The 17,855-nt window shown below is 40.3% G+C and overlaps 1 protein-coding gene across 1 annotated transcript in view; it reads right to left on the bottom strand.

Annotated features, from left to right (window-relative positions):
• Ptar1 (protein prenyltransferase alpha subunit repeat containing 1) overlaps window positions 1-13,876 on the bottom strand; it is a 41,787-nt gene extending 27,911 nt beyond the window's left edge. The window contains exons 1-2 of the mRNA XM_055613825.1: window positions 13,749-13,876; window positions 5,788-5,957 (exon numbers count right to left, since the gene is read on the bottom strand). Coding sequence (XP_055469800.1) covers window positions 5,788-5,957; window positions 13,749-13,834 — 256 coding nt within the window. The 5' untranslated portion in view covers window positions 13,835-13,876. The remainder of the gene's footprint in view (window positions 1-5,787; window positions 5,958-13,748) is intronic.
• Window positions 13,877-17,855: the final 3,979 nt, after the last annotated feature.

The raw sequence follows: 17,855 nt of genomic DNA on the forward strand, positions 1-17,855 counted from the left end.
CCTCTTCACAAACTTCTCATCTTTCTTGATTCAGAAGTCAAGTTCTGAGGCAAGAAGTCAGGGGAAAGTGTAAGGCCAGGAACCAGCCAACCAAGACAAAGTAACGAGTTTAGAAACCAAAGAGATATACAAAGAAATCTCGAGGTCTCAGTCAGTACTGCCCTTCAGGGAGAAGAAAGGAAGGAAGAGACTAAGTAATTTAACTTCAGACTGCTGATACTCCAACTTTTCAGGTCTGCAGAGCAGATGCTAGCACACTTTTGGCAAATGCTTTCTCCTATACAGGAAGGATAAACCAACCTCTAAAGATAAACACGCATAAGTAACAATCGACTGTAATGACTTTACTCTCTAAATGTCACTGACCACAGACCGTTTCCTCTCCAGCCTTATCCAGAAGACATGAGCTACTGAAAGTCCTACAGACTCCTGAAATCAAACATCTCTCTCCAAAAACAAAACACAAGCCAAGTAAATATGTGCTTACTAGACACATTCCAACTGTGACGAACCCATTTTATCTCACGGGCAGAAAGTGGATCTGGGCACATCATACTCAGAAAAGCAGCTAAATGACTGCTGGGACAAGACAAAGCACACACAGTTACTACCAAAGTCAGAGGTTAAATCGATACACTTTTTTTTTTTTTTTTTTTTTTTGCTGTACTTCATTCCACCAAGAGTCCTGGTTTTACTACCATCTCTGACAGAGAATGGTTTCAATGCACCTAAAACTAAAGAAATTCAAGATAATATACTGATTAATCTCCTTCCAAACTACGCTCAAGTACCATATAAAAAGAAGCTTAAGGTAAAGCTATTTATTTCAGTATACAAACCTGGAACGGTGGACTAAGCTAAGAATTCTTGCTAATCATCCCTCAAGGGTCACTTTGGCACTTAACTGAGTAAGAGCCATAATCCTTGTTCTAACTGACACACAATCCAGCAGGAAAGTGTTTGAACAACAAAAATACAATACACTATGGTGAGTAACATAAACTATGAAAGTCACCCAAATAAAGGGCTCCCATCAGCTGCTTCCTGAAGCAGAGAGGGTTCTGGAGATGAGTGTGAATTCGGCTTGACAATGCTGGCAGCCAGGCTGACAATGACAACACAAAGGCAAAGTAAGGGAGCGGCACACAGTGAAGTCAGAGAATGGAACAGTGTCGACTGGGGCTGGAATATAGATTAAATACTACAAACACAAATGGGTGCAGGATTCAAATACAAGTCACAAGGCAGCAAAACAATGACATAAGTGCCAAGAGGCTCTACACTCAGAGTCTGACTGGTACAAAGAAGTTAAGTCAGAAGGCCTGCCCGGTTAAGAAAATTGTAGGTTTTACAACAATTTTGCTAGGTAGAAACTTGAGCACTGAGGCTAACTGAGTTTTCAAGCAAGGACAGAAATTTTAAACAGTGATTTTAACAAGGACAGTTGATTTAAAAAATCAACTAGTTAAGGACGGTTTTGAAACATATAAGCCAAAATGAAATGAGTCTGTAGATGAACATCAGACTAGGGGCCAAGAGCCTGTAATCTCTGACGCTGGGTATGGGATGGAGACCACACTGGCAATTAGGCTTTGAGTACCATCTAAAGAATGCTAATACTTCACTGGCTCTTTCATTGGCTCTGAGAGAACAAAGAAATAAGATAGGAGCATAATAATAAAATAAATAAGGGGCTAGAGAGATGGCTCTGAGGTTAAGAACACTGTCTGCTCTTCCAAAGGTCCTGAGTTCAGTTCCCGGCAATGACTAGGTGGCTCACAACCATCTAAAATGAGATCTGGTGCCCTCTTCTGGTGTGCAGGTAGGTATACATGCAGACAGAACATTATATACATAGTAAATAAATAATTTCAAAAATTATTTTAAAAATAACTAAAAAACATTTCTTTCAAATATCTAAGTAATTTAGATCATTAATGAGCATGAGACATAAACTCAGGTTTAAAAAAATAAATCTATTTCTTCGAATAGAAGACCTAGAAAATAAACCCACACACTTAATGAACACCAGATTTTTGACAAAGAAGCCAAAACCATACAATGGAAAAAAGGTAGCATCTTCAGCAAATGGTGCTGATCTAACTGGATATCTACATGCAGAAAAACACAAATAGAGCCATACTTATCACCCTGCACAAAACTAAAGTCCAAATAGATCAAAGACCTCAAAAAACAGACACACTAAAACAGTGTAAAAACAGACACACTAAACCTGTTAGAAGAAAAAGTGGAGAAGAGCCTTGAACTCATCGGCACAGAAGACAACGTCCTGAACAGAACATCAACAGCACAGGCTCTAAGAGCAACAATCGATTGGGGATTTAGCTCAGTGGTAGAGCAAGCGCAAGGACTTGGGTTCAGTCCTCAGCTCTGGAAAGCAAACAAATAAATAAATGGGACCTCATGAAACTGAAAAGCTTCTATAAAGCTAAGGACACTGTCCTCAGAAAAAAAATGACAGCCTACAGATTGGGAGAGGATCTTCACCAACCCTATGTCTGACATAGGGCTAATATCCAGTATATATAAAGAACTAAAGAAGATGAAAAGCAACAAATCAAGTAATACAATTAAAAAATGGGGTCCAGAGCTAAACAGAGAATTCTCAATAGAGGAACATCAAATGGCAGAGAAACACTTAAAGAAATGCTCAACATCCTGTCATCAGGGAAATGCAAATCAAAACAACCCTGAGATTTCACCTTATACCCATCAGAATGGCTAAGATCAAAAACTCAAGTGACAACACATGCTGGAGAGGATGTAGAGAAAGGGGAACCCTCCACCATTCCGGAGGGAAATCAATCTGGCGCTTTCTCAGACAATTAGGAATAGTGCTACCTCAGGATTCAGCTACACCACTCCTAGGCATATATCCAATAGATGCTCAAGTATACAACAAGGCCAATTGCTCAACCATGTTCATAGCAGCTTTATTCGTAATAGCCAGAATCTGGAAACAACCCAGATGTTCCTCAATGCAGGAATGGATACAGAAATTGTGGTACATTTACACAATGTAATACTACTCAGCAATTAATAACAAGGAAATCATGAAATTTGTAGTCAAATGGTGGAACTGGAAAAGATCATCCTGAGTGAGGTATCCCAGAAGCAGAAAGACACACATGGTATATACTCACTTATAGGTGGATATTAGACATATATGATAATCATACTAAAATCTGTACACCTACAGAAGCTAAGCAAGAAGGAGGACCCTGGGTGAGATGATCAATCCCCATTCAGAAAGGCAAACGGGATGGACATCAGAAGAGGGAAAAAAGAGAGAACAGGACAGGAGCCTACCATAGAGGGCCTCTGAAAGACTCTACCCAGCAGGGTATCAAAACATATGCTGAGACTCATAGCCAAACTTTGGGCAGAGTGCAGGGAATCTTATGAAAGAAGGAGGAAATAGAAAGACCTGGAAGGGCCAGAAGCTCCACAAGGAGAGCAACAGAACCAAAAAATCTTGCACAGAGGGCTTTTGTGAGACTGACACTCCAAACAAGTACCATGCATGGAGATACCCTAGAACCCCTGCACAGATGTAGCCCATGGCAGCTCAGTGTCCAAGAGGGTTCTTTAGTAATGGGAACAGGGACTGTCTCTGACATGAACTCAGGGGCTGGCTCTTTGATCATGTCCACCTGAGGGAGGAGCAGCCTTACCAGTCCACAGAAGAAGACAATGCAACCAGTCTGAATGAGACCTGATAGTGTAGGGTCAAATGGAGAGGAGGACATCCCCTATCATTGGACTTGGGGAGAGGCATAGGAGAAGAGGGAGGGTGGAATTGGAAGGGGATAGGGGAGAGGGCTACAACTGGAATACAAAGTGAATAAACTGTAATTAATAAAAATAAAATTAAATTAAAAAATCTATTATGATGATAAAAGTCACTGAGTTATGACTCTGTTGCAGGATTCTGGTCTAATCAGTTAGATACTAAAATATTTCTTTAACTATCAGCTTTCTATTTTTGGCTCTTTTTATAAACATAGTACTTTCTATAAAAAACAAACCAAGCAAAACAGTTTCAAAGAAATGGTATTTTCCTAAAAATGTTGAATTTATCTTTCTTTAGCAAGATTCAGCTGTGTCCTAAATGCCTTAGTTTCTACTTGGCACAATATTTTTGCATTAGCATTTTTAGACATCAACACAGAGATTTACTTCTTCTGCTGACAATACAACATATGTCTGACCTGGGTAGCCTGTGGCACCGCGCTGAACTATGCTCCCCTCCTGCGTACACCTTAGATTAACAGAGGTTAGTTCTTATCTAGACCAAGATAAAATCCGAACTTGTCTCTGCTGTCCTCCTGAGAGTGTCCTGTGGGACTATCAAGACTGAAATCATGAGAGGATGGCAGAGTCTGCAGCATGGCACCAGCAAGAACCTGAAACGCAGAGAAGGATTTGGATGGGCACATGACAAAGGTGGGTGGCGCTAAGGCCTAGAACGGGCGCAGGCTAATGCTATGAGACAACTTAGACTGGATCCTCAGAACCTCTTACCATTTCTTCTCAGACAGTTACGCTGCTCCGTTAGTGTGCACGGGCTCAGTCACACCAGCATAAGAATAGTACAGCTTCGCTCGGCAAAAAGTAACTTGGTGGAGTCCTGTGGCTCCTGGAACCCTATGCCATGGTTATAGAATAAAGAAGGGTGCCTAACGAAAGCCAAATACCTAAATTCGGGTCATGCCATTAACATCACACCAGGTTTAGGCAGCAATTGAGAATTAGAAACAAGAATCAGAGGACCAATAAATTGGTCCACAAAGAAAAAAAGTGCAATTAACCTGTATTGAAAAAAAATCAGAGGACTCAGATGTGAGGCTTTCTGGTACTCAACTTGAGACTTTGTAGTTAAAGGAAACATGTATTACTCATCTTTTATGCCTTCAGTCCTCAGCACAGCTTCTGCTAAGAGCAGCCCCTGGTGATGGCTACTGATCTGGTAATTAAAATTGTTTAAAAAACAAGTTCTCTTTGAGAACCACCCTCCAGGCACACTGGGCAGATGCTACTGTGTGAGGGAAGAGGAAGGGCCTTACAAGAGGCAAAGAGGACACAGTCTGAGATGGACACTCCACAGAAATGAGTCCTGAGGGCAGCCTAAAAGGACACGCAGACCTCAGGCTTGGCCTGAGGAAACTCTGGAAAAGAGACCTGGTAGGGTAGTTAGGGATTATCAGTGTCATAAAGAGTTGCAACAAGACCATGGAAGTAAAAGCCAAAATTTTCTCTTTTTTTTTCTTATTTTTCACTTTCTCAGTGGGACTCACAGAGAACAGCACACTCATGATCACAGATGGGGATGCACTGAGACTAGGAAGGCTCCTTGTCTAACTCCTTTGAACTGCTATAGAAATAAGTGCTGCTGTCCCTAACATACTAAGGGGTCAGAAAGCAGGTGTTATATATAGGAACTAGAAAACTGGTGATGCTCAAACACCTCTTTTTTTTTTTTTTTTTAATAATTAAGTGGTACTATTCTTAAATAAAATTTTACAAATGACCTTGGCACATGAACTGTGGTGGCTTGCAGCACCTGGCTTGACTTCTGCATGAGACACTTCCATTCTAATCACTGTGGTTAGAAACAGGATACTAACGATCAAGTCTAACCTCCTCATTTGACAGAGAGGCTAAGCACCTGCTTAGGCAGAGCGGAGGAGAGCCAAACCTAGAGTCCAGGAATGCCAACCCCCAAGCAAGGGCTCCTCCCCGAGGGGAAAACAGGCTCATGCTCACCATCCTTGTTCAGCCACTGCTTTCTTGTTCTGTACAGAAGGAGCTTGTTGTGGACATACGGCAATAAGAACTTGACACACCAGCTCTCCACGCCGAGTTTGTTCTCAACCAGGACTATGGGACTCCGGTTATATCTCGCTTCGGGGCATGGGATCAGGCCAATTTCATCTCTAAATACGGAAGGCAGAAAAAGAATCTGAGGATATTACTGGGCTTTAATTTTTTTTTTTTTCTAATTCCACAAAGCATTTTAAAAACCTCCCATATTTAATTCTCTTAAGAATATAACCAAGTTCATCTACCGGAGTGGTAGCAACAAACGACTTTTTAAATGCAGTTTGTAGCTTGTTGGTAACAGCAGGAGTACAGGGGACATGGCACACTGCAGTCCTCCCTCTGGCAGGAGTGAAGATTCAGCCTATCTTCAGGTGGCAATCTGAAAACAGCTTTCAGAATTTTAAAGCACACACTCTGATCTTGCAATTGACCCCCCCCCCCCAATAAAACACTGCAGCAAGACAGGAAACAGTCCAGTGGTTTCACAGCATAATGCCAGTAAATCAAGCACAGCTCACCAGTGTGCTAACTGCTAAATAAAGCAGCAAGTCTGCATATACTGGTACCTGCCAAGAATACATGCAGGAAGCAAATCATCACGATGAAAAAGTCTTCCATATAATTTTAAATATATATGTATAAAGATACATTAAATTTTCCTTGAAAAGATATGGAGGTTTTTTTGAGAAAAGGAATGAGGAAGAATTTTGTTTTTATGGAATTCTTTCTTTCTTTTTTTTAAAGCCGGTGACACACGCCTTTAACCCCATCACTCAGGAGGCAGAGGCAGGCAAATCTTTGTGAGTTCAAGGCCAGCCTGGTCTATATTGTACAGAGTAAGTCCTAGGATAGTCAGGGTTACACACAGAAATCCTGTCTCAAAAAATAAAAGGCAGAAGTTGCACAACTGGAAGGTGCCGTCTCCCTTTCCCCCAACAAAATAAATTTAAAGAATAAACTAAAACTTGATCTTCAGAATTTATGTGTGACGTGGCCTTTTAAGTTCCCAGGATTCCTTTGCCAAGAAGAGAGCAGTCTGACAGATATTTTAAAAAAAGGACAAACGTGTTTAATTACAGATTACAAGAAAAATCTCCTTGTTTGTTAAGTCACCATCACGAGTCAAAGGAAGCATAGATCTAAAATAAACCTACCCAGAGAAACCTCTAAACTGGTTAGTTCAAAGGCAGCCCATTTTCTACTGATCACAAGGATGTATCAAAAAATGAGGATGCTAACACTTCTTCCAAAGTAACTTAACTCTCCAGAAAATTGGGGACATACAACTCGTTCAGTAGATTTAAGAGGTCTCTTTTCATACCAACGCACACTGGTACTATCACTGCACAAAAACCCTTCACAGAATATACTGCATATTTTTAGTTTCTGATAATAAAAACAAACAAACAAACAAATAAAAACCGAATAATGAGAGTCCCACAGACTTATAAAGTTTGTCAGCAAGGCTGTCCTTACCTACAGTAAAAGGTTATCACCTGGCTCTTCCTGTAACACAAATGAAGTTCTGTGAGGAAAACACTGAGAGAGTACCTGCAGTCAATACTCAGTGTTCAAAACACATCTTTGTATCTGTATTCAGAGATAAGAACCTGAATCCAACTAGTTCATTCCAAGTACAACTAGCCACGCCTAGTTACTAGAATAATGTTTCCTGGTGTTCGTATTTTACTGTATGCAGATATATGTTTTAGAAAATAATCTACTAATAAAATAACTTTTTTAAGCCCAGCACTTGAGGGGCAGAGGCAGGAGAATATCTGTGAGTTCAAGGCCAGCCTGGTTTACATACTGCATTCCAAGTCAGCTGGGACTACCCAGTGAGACCCTGCCTCAAACAAAATGAGCAACCTAAAATTAGCACAATCAAATGAAAAACCAACCCCTCAACTTAATTACTCAGGAGATTGTGTTCTCTGAGATCTAATAACTACTTATAACACTTCAAGGAACTCCAAGAGCTAAAAACATAAATGTTACATTAGCAGGAATAAAAGAATCCCAGCTTTTGGATACACTGTTTGGGAGGAGGTTTTTAAATTTAAATTCACAATGTTAAAAACAAGTTTTGCCACTATAGTTGTACTAGATATAAAATATCCAATTGCTAATTTGGTCCCTAAATTATAGGACAAAGCCATCTGCAGAATTAAAAAACACACTGCTGTGACTGGCTACCCCTCCAAGAAACTCTCTTTCCTTTCTTTTCTTTTCTTTTCCTTCCTTTCTTTCTCTCTCTCTCTCTCTCTCTCTCTCTCTCTCTCTCTCTCTCTCCCTCCCTCCCTCCCTCCCTTCCTTCCTTCTTTCTTGGTACAGGGTTTCCTCTATGTAGCCTTGGCTGTCCTGGACTCTTTGTAGACCAGCCTGGCCTCGAACTCAGAGATCCTGCCTCTGCCTCTCAGAGTGCTGGGATTACAGGTGAGCTTTCAAAAAACAAAGAGCGGTGGGGAAGCCTGTGCAACTGAATACACAGTCTTCCTTGCTCCTCCCTGACACTCACACAGCTTTCCAAGGTTACTGCCAGAGAACATAACCTCTGTTCTTTGTAATACACTGTACAGCAAACAGAGATGTATATGCAATTTTAGCCTTGACAGACCTCACTTTTCCCCCATCTGTAAAAGGATAGATCTGTACTCTATGCCCAGTAAAGGAAATGGGCTAGTGTGCTCTTAGCTTTCCGCATAAATAGAATGAGTCCTAATAATATAAACCTTTTGCCTGGCACTGTGGCACACGCCTGCAATCTCAGCACTTGGGGAGGCGGAGGCAGGTGGATCTCTGTGAGTTCGAGGCCAGCCTGGTCTACAAAGAATGTACAGGACAGCCCAGGCTTCAAATGAAAAGATGAAGTGTTGTATAGAGACAAAAGCTCTTGATAACAGCCCTGACTAATCAGTCTCCTTTCTATCTCTGGGCTGCTCATCTGAACTATAGAAATATCTTCCCTGTCTGTAAGGAAAACCAAAGGTGAAGAATGTGGCAAACTCTGAAGTGCTGGGCAAAGATAAAGGTTATCAATTCATATAATAGCCTGAGGTCAGTGTCAAGTTAGGAGACAACAGAAAGCTGAGGCAAAGAATGCTAATCCTTTGTCATTTCCAAAAAATATTACAGCATTTTCTTTAGGAAGATGTGTGATCCTTAAGCTTTCAAATAACAGACTGTTTCAATTTAGTTTTCTGTATCTATTCCTTTAGATCACTTTCTAATTTCTTCAGATTTAGGATTCTAAATCACGTTAAAATGACGAAAGTTCATTTTTATGTCTCATTTTTATAGGATGAAGTCCATTGAGCTTAAGAAGATGACCTGAAGCCAATATTACTTGCAGATAACTTAAGAATCTAGGTCTCCAGTTTAACTTAAATTATAATCTCATACTCAAGAAAACGTAGAAAATTCAGGGAAAATACAAACTAAAAGCCTGTCTCTACTGTTAGTAATGTTTGTTATATGTCTTTTTGTCCTCTTTAAGTATTTTTATAGAAAGTGAGGTCACATCAGATATAAAGCTTTTGACAAAACTTTGAAATTAACATTTAAGATCCCCTGCATAATTGGAATTTAAATGTTTATAATGACTATAAGCATCAATTTCCAATTATTCTTCCTGGAAAAGCCTTTATGAGGGGCTCCTGACCCTTTCACTACCACAAACTCCTTTCCCCTATATTTTTAAGTTTCTAGAAAAATTTAGAGACCTGTGTTTAACCATTTGCTCAAGTAAATACTCTGTGTATGTCCAAGGTTAGGGTTTTTTCAAATAAACCCAGGTCTACGGCAGCAAACAAGTTTTAATCTTCTCTAACAGACACAACAGGGCTCAATGATTTGGAGCCGTGATAGCGTGTTCCACAGGCAACATGGAATGGACCGGCAGCTCACACACTGCAAAGAGCGTGTGTTGGAGATCTCACTTTACAGGGGAGATTTGATGGAGTTGAAGGTTCATATTACATCCATGTCAACTCTGTTCCAATGTGTGGCGGCATCTCTTGTCTGCATGCTCCACCGACAACTTGTCTGACATCTTGCTTTAACGCTCATGGCAGCTGTGTCAACCAAGCTCCCCCCTAGGTGGGATGCTCTGTCCCCAGCGCATGAACTCTGCAAAGTGCCACAGCAGAAACAAAAACAGCCCAGATTTGGGAAACTGTATAAATGTCTTTATTGAGTAGTTTCTTTGTCTTTGTCTTATAAGCTGGAATTCTTTCTAGGATGACCAAAAAGGAAATAGTAAATATCTACAGGAACTGACGTCTGTATATTAGTAATTAAAACCTGACTGGTACTGAAGGTATTTCAGAGACCTAATAGGCTTCCTCATTAATGTTAAAGATTGCTAACTTTGTGTACCACTGAAACTACTTTACTGACATTATTTAGAAAAAGCAGAAATCGCTGTTTATTGTCTGCCACACTCTGTTTATTCTATGTAATAATCTACAGTAAAAATCTTCACCCCATTTTATAGATAAGAGAGTCTTACCTAAGTATATCGGGCTAGCAAAAACAACAAGATTAAAATCCAGGACTCAAATTCTAAATAAAAACTTTAAAACCCAGACTATAATTTAAATGAGCAAAACACGTGTATAAGACCATCGTATTTTGTGGTTTCATATTCTTCAGTCTGTACACAAGTTCAAACTATTTCATTACTCCCCTACTTAACCTGAGGCTTTCCTTCTGATTAGCAGTATATCCTCAGTTGTGTCTCAACTCAAATGCTAGTTTCCCTGAGAGAACTATCTTGACATTGTAATTCAAATGAAGTGTCCTGTGTACCGCTGTTCATGATGGTTTTCTTACCCTTTCTGCCTACTTTCACAAGCTGTTGATTGATTCGAAGTTCCATTAAGGAGATGGCTCTTCTCCCAACTACACTGATCTATGTGCTCAGCTCCTGGTAGTGTCATCCCTGAACTACCTGCCTGTCAAATGGGAGTGTTCTTTTGCCATATACATGAATGCAACAACTAGGCCATATAGCCAAGGACTTCTGTAACCCGTTCCTGTGTAATCTTTTCTATCACGTCTTGCTGCTTTTGATCAATATGCTACTCCCAGAGTCTTCTGACACTGTAAATCCTACCTAGTCTTTGATGTTCATGTTAAAAGCTGCTTCCCACGGGGTACACCCAGACTCCCTTCTCTTCCAGGAGACAGCACTTACAACACTGCTAACACACCTGCACTGGGAACTCTATTGTAGGGTTTATCTGTGCAGGTCAAGTCTTAGGTCTCCACTAAAGCCACACCAGACAACACAGTACTCACTTCTCATGTGATTATTATGCTTAAAATTAAAAGTTCACTTCTTGTTCACATTAAGCATATTCCAAGTGTTCAACAGCTACGTATGTCTAGTATAACAGATGTACAATTCAATCATACCAGAAATTTGGCTTTAATACAAACTATATTTTGTACTTCTTGTCCCACATAGTGAATATGCACCTCAAATCACTGTAGCTATTCAATTAAAAACTGGATACAAGATGACCTAATTAGGCAGTACAGTGGACAGCTGTCTTCTACTTGGAGGCGTAGTCTACACCTCATGGTAATAAATATTCCTTGGTCAAGCCAATAGTGGCATAGAATCCAAAAGGATCCCCAGTCACCCATGCGAACAATATCTGTATTGTGTTTTTCACGCTGCAAAGTGTTCTGGCAAGGAGTAGAAGGACTCAGGTTAACTCTGGTGCTTTGAATTCTCCTTAGCCTTCCAATATCAAGAAGCCATTGACCTGGGGAAAATCATTCCTATCTCACTTACTGAACCTCTGACTGCTTCAGGTAGATAGTTCTACAGAAACAAAGTTAATATATTTAAGAGAGCAGGTGTTAGCAAATAAGTTGGCAACCTATTTCATGTTGGAGAAAGGGAAACAAAAGGTAAATGGTGAAAAACTTTTATAATACTGTTCTTAGATACTAACTTTAAAGGTAGAAAATAACCATGTTTTAAAACTAGAAATACAGCCTTTTTTAGTCTAAAAGGGCTAGATTAAGCAAAGACATATTGGCACTTCTGTAAAGTCCAATGTACAATACTTAAAAAAAAAAAGATTTACTTATTCATTTATTTTAAGTGTGTTGGTGTTTTGCCTGCATGTATGTCTATGTAAGGGTGTCAGATCCTCTGGAACTGGAGTTACAGACAGCTGTGAGCTGCCATTTAGGTGCTGGGAACTGAACCTGCGTCCTTTGGAAGCACAGCCAGTATTCCTAAATTCCGAGCCATCTTTCAGTTCCCATACGAGACATTTTAAAAGATAATTCTACTGTATAGAAAATTTACTAAAATCCTGAAAAACAGGGACCTGCTCCACACTGCTCTGGGTCAATCTGCCTAACTATCATAATCTTAGTTTTGTCAAATGTTAATATTTTTAGTCTACCTCAAAGATGATAAACTAAAGTGATTACTATATTAAACTTCTAACCTTTGCTACAATTTCTTTCAGAAAAAAAAAATAACACTAATGATGAAAAAAATGAACCTTTCATTTGTCCAACATTTTTTTTTTTTTTTTTTTTAGGATGTGTGTCTTATTTGCAGTGCTGCTGGAATTCTCAAAAAGGCCCTCAGAGACTCACACACAAGACATCAAAGCATTCTTTACAAGGCCCAGCAGCCACTATGGCTACTGCCAGGAAATCACTCCAAACACTCGTTCTTAAAAAAAGTCAGCAGTCAAAAGAGGAAAGGAAGAGGACTTGGAGGCTGACAGAGCTGGCAGGTATATTTAGAGGTCAGTAGTCTTTTGTCTCTAATGAAGTACAGTTTTAAGCCCCTAACTGCCACAAGGGAGCAGGCCATCGGAGGACTCCTAAATTCTTTTAGGAGCACCACCTTGGAGAAAAAGAACACTTTGTTAAAATGTAGCTTTGGCCTTTCATTTAGTCGAAAAAGCCAAGGAGGCTCGAATGCTTAAAAATAATTCATGTGTTCTAGTTTAAAAGATAAAAGTATTAAAAATAAATTGTATAATCAATGAGAAAATAATACAAAACTGGACTCCATGTTTGTTTCCCCGGGGGGGGGGGGGATGGGAAATGGGCTACACTGACTTCTTTCTTATTCTTCTGTATAAAGATGTAGGTAAACTTTTTAGTAGCTTTCTTTACATTCGTTAAGGGGAGATCGCCAGGAAAATACAATCTTGAGCGTATCTTCCTAGAGAATAACAAGTAAAATGGAAAGGGGAAAGGAAGAGATAATATATGTGTCAGTTCTGGAGTGAACTTTTGGAAGGCAACAGCGCTGGGTAAGAATGCTGTAGGATGCTCTTCTGTAACTTCTAATGCTCTTCTGATTAAAAAAAAAAAAAAAAAAAGTATCCAGTTTGCAACAGCTTTAAGAGATCCACCTAGGTCACCTTCAAAAACTGTTACATCTGACTGGCTTTGCAATTTTGTGACAAGTGAGTGGAAGAGTCAAAGGCAGCCTGCCTCCAATCACCTTCAGTTAACTTGAAAGGGGGTTGCGGGGAGTCTGATGGGGTGGGTAGCCCTCTACTGCCGCGCACGGGATGCCAACGAGAGCCGCCACCGAGGCACAGAGACCCACAGCAGTGGCCCGCGGAGCAAAGCGCACCCAGGAGGAGGGCGGCGGGGAGAAGAGTTGCCACAACTCCCGGGACGCGCCGGGCAGGGCAGAAAACTCCACGCTCCGACGGGGCTCTCGGAGATCGCTTCCCAACGCTGGCCCGCCACGCGTCCCGGTAACAACCAGCCGGCCCGGCGCGACAGTCCCAGCCGCTCTCCGCCTGTCGGAAGCGCCCGTGGGCCCCGCGCGGCGGCCGCGAGTGGACTAGAGCGCGGCCCCGGCCCGCCTCCCCGACCACCCCGGCGGCGCAGGGCGCGCGACTCACATGTGCGGGTTCCTGCGGAAGGCGTTGGTGATGTCCTTCACCACCCTCTGCACCAGCACCGCCACCTCTTCGCTCGTCTCGGCCATGTTGGCGGCCGCCGCGATCCGGCGCGCCTCCGGCAGAACCCAGCCGCCGGCGGGAGTTCCGCGGGGGCGCGCGCGCGCAGGCTCGGGCGCGCTCTCGCCCAGGCCGCCGAGCACTTCCGGGTCACGGGAGGACGCCTCGCTGCTGGGTTGGGCTGGCTCTCCGAGCGCTTAGGCTTTGATTGAATTTTGGTTCACTTGTCACGGAGGGAGGAAGGTACCCCGTAGCTCCCCGAGCAGGCGTGTGCCGGGGTGACCTTTGCCCAGCGACCTCCACGCGCGCTTCACCGGCCCACACCGGGAGGAGGCTTGTTGCTGACCTCCTTTTGCACCCTTGTGCCACTTTGTGTCTCCGAAATTTAAAGTAGCACTTTTGATTAGATCTTGTAATGCATTAAGCAAAGAAAAAGGAAGTAATGGAGAAATTACCCTGCAGATCTAGGGGGAAAGGTTTTTAAAAAGTAATCCACTATACTTGATTTGTACAAGTTTTGGTGATCGGTGCGTTAATTTGGAATATAAAAGAAAAATGAAAATAAAAACCAAGGACCTGACAATTTGTTCCTGATGTCTATTGCCCCACAAATAATTTTTATAAGCTTACTTTGTTCCAATTGTATTTTTAAATGATGTAATTCAATTTTTATATATCAGGGGGGGTTTTTTTGTTGTTGTTAGTTTGGTTTGGTTTTTGTTCATTCTGAGTACAAATATCTGACTGCTTCTGACTGGTGGTGGTTGTTCCTCATCCTCTTTCTCCCCCTCCCTCCCCACCTCCCATGCTTGAAGTCTGTATTTTTCAAATATTTATTTGCCTGGCCGGGTAGTACACCGCTATGATCCCAGCACTTGGTAAGTGAAAACAGTAGGATGTCAAGTTCAAGGTTATCTTTGACTGAGCTATATGAAACTTGGATCTCTAAAAATCAAAAGTTTTACAAACAAACTATGGTTGGTAAAGAAACAAGAGAAAGCCTACAAAATTGTAGAAGGCAAGACGGACCGTTTAAGACACAAAAATATCAAACTAAGCTTACTGTCTGACAAAGTCTAAGATGAAACAGTGAAACAAACAGGGTGTGTTTTGATCCCTAGGTCAACAACAATTTCAAGGGTTCTGCTGGAGAGTGATACCAGGGGCTCGAGACAAGGCTGAGCAATGAAGAACACTTGTTTCTAGCACCAACATCTACCTGTAATTCCAGCTCCCAAAAATCAAAAATCCTATTCTGGTCTCTGTAGGGGCCCCCACCTCCTGCCACACCTTAAATTTTTTTTTTTCAATAATATGATACAGTCCTTCAACGGCTTCATATAACTGCCAAGTCTCAATCAGAACTTTTTATCCTTCCCTTAGTGGCACAGGAAATAGCGCTGACTTTATGAGAGCAAAGCTGAAAGAACACACTGAGAAATGAATTTTTTTCCCAAAGCCTTTCTTTTTAATCTTAAAAATTAGACGTTTTTTGTATTTTTTCTAGTATATTTGCATTTAACAAGAAAAATCCAAGCTTGATCCTCAAATCTTGAAATAAAACTGGTATTCCAGAGAGATAATATCTCTGTATGGTTCTGTATTTGTCCTTCCTCCACTCTGTACCCACATGAGAGCTATGAATTCTATGCCTCGTGGTTCTAAGTATTAAAAATGATCTCATCCAGTTATTAAAGATCTAATAAGTATAGAATGCATATGTTTAGAACTGGAATGTATTAGAATGCTGATCCAACTCAATAAATAAGGGCTGAAATCCTAAGATGGTGAGAATTGAAATTCATGAGTCCTTACTAATGATATATTCTCTTAAATTTAAGAGAGTTTTGTATAAAGACTAAAAGATTTGTATTCAAGGTCCTACAAATGTGTAGTAATGAAATATATAGGAAATAGTTCAAATGCCCAATGGCAGAAGATTGATGAGGAGCCAGGGGGATGGCTCAGCAAGTGAAAACACTAGTGATGCAAGCCTGAAGATCTGAGTTCTGTCCCGGAATCCAACAGTAGAGGGGGGGAAAATTCCAGTAAGTTCTCCTCTGGCCTGTGTGCATCTGACCTCACACATGTATCACAGTCGCATACATATAATAATAATTTATGTTTAAGCAAATACTTAATAAACTAATTTATAGTTGTTTTATAAGAAAATATTAGTATTAAAAAAAATCACATCACAGCTAAAGAACTGTGCAGTTGACCCTCTGTATCGGCAAGTTCCACACGTGGTTGGTCAAATCCAAAATAAGTAAAATTATTTGGAAAAAAAATACATCTCCAATGGGCTTATACAGATTTATTTTATTTAAAACAGACTAGAATATAAACTAAAAAGACTATTAATGATCACCTCTGTTTGGTAGAATTAATGGAGATAACTGAGACTTATAATTATATACATATAATTATATAAGGAGCACTTTAAACTATTTGAATGCCATGTGGGTGTGATATTCTGTCTACAATTCTAGCTCTGGATGATGGACATAGAAGATTCTTAAAGTGAGCTGGCTAACTAGACTAAATTAGCAAGCTCTGGGTTTGAGTGAGAGACCCTGCCTCAAAGAATGCAATAGAAGAGCAATTGAAAATATTTCCAATATCAACCAGAGACCTCCACATGCATTCTTAAACAAGCACATGTGAACACACACACAGCACATCACACACGTGAAAAGAAAAAGGAAAATACATATACATATACATACATACATACATACAAGTTGTAAGACTTATTGGATACCCAAAACACTATAAAACAAAAATCCTAATGTAGATGTTGGGCCCTAGAGGAAACAGGGATGGCTATTAAACTAGATTTAATGACTTGTGAAGAGAAGATGACTTTAGATTCAGGTTAGGTCTTTACTTTCTGTATTATTCTTCTTAACGTGCTCTGGTACTTTGTATGTGAACTCCACCTATTTTTATTTGAAGTCTACCTTGTGATAACACAGTACTAAATATGCTCTTACAGCATCGATATTTTTGCTAACATAGCCAGCTTCTTTCATCACCTCAGCAAGTTGACCCGTGTGTGGTGATGCACTCTTGTAATCCCCACACGCCAAAGGGAAAGGACTAAAGGATTGTGAGTTCAAGCCCAGACTGCCCTACGTAGTAAATTCCAATCTACCTTTTACTACACAGTGAGACCCTGTATAAAAACAAAATAAGTGTTGGCTTGAAATATTGCTCATTGATACAGTGCTCGCCTAGCGTATATGAGGCCATGGGCAGACTCCTTAGAATTGTCCCCATACCGAAAAGTAGATGTCCAATTTAAAATACTTGATTACGATATACAATATTGTCACTGTGGTCGTAGTGTATAAGTCAAACTTCAGCCCCCTTCACCATTCAAGATTCTAAAATCTAAGAACCTATTGGCAAATAAGCAAAACAACAAAATATCAGTAAACAAGGTATAATATCAATTATCTGACTCATTAGTACACAAGAAAAGGCACTGAGAGCAATGTCTGCCTTCATAGGCTTTACTAGACTTTGGTAAAATAAAAAAAAAAAAAGAAAGAAATACAACTTAGAAACATATGCATTAAATGTATAGATGCTTGGTAGATACCCTTGGTTTGAGTATATTGGTTTATTTCCTCAAACAAAAGACTTCGTATATAAGGACTACTTTTAAAAACCCACAAAATTGTCTACAAAGATAATCCAGGACAACCAGGGCTACACAGAGAAACTCTCTCTTAAAATAACAAAAATAAAATAAAAATAGAAAGTCACAAAATTTCCAGAGAATGTTAATGCCATCTATTGTTATTTTTAGTTGATGCATGTAGTACTTCATTAGACCAACTTTTAGAATAAAAATATGATAGGCGTGTTAGCATCTTTAAGCTGAGAGACACTGTCCAGAGGATTATGTCTGTGAATAAGGGAAGCAGTATCATTCACCAATGAGTATTAGAAAGAACAACAGTAAGTTGAAAACTAAGGGAGATACTATAAAAATGAAATCAGCTTAACTATGTGCAAAGGGTATTGAACTACAGTGTAAAC

Source organism: Psammomys obesus, unplaced genomic scaffold (genome assembly GCF_907164565.1).
Source record: "Psammomys obesus unplaced genomic scaffold, mPsaObe1.curated_primary_1811, whole genome shotgun sequence".
In the NCBI taxonomy this organism is placed as follows: domain Eukaryota; kingdom Metazoa; phylum Chordata; class Mammalia; order Rodentia; family Muridae; genus Psammomys; species Psammomys obesus.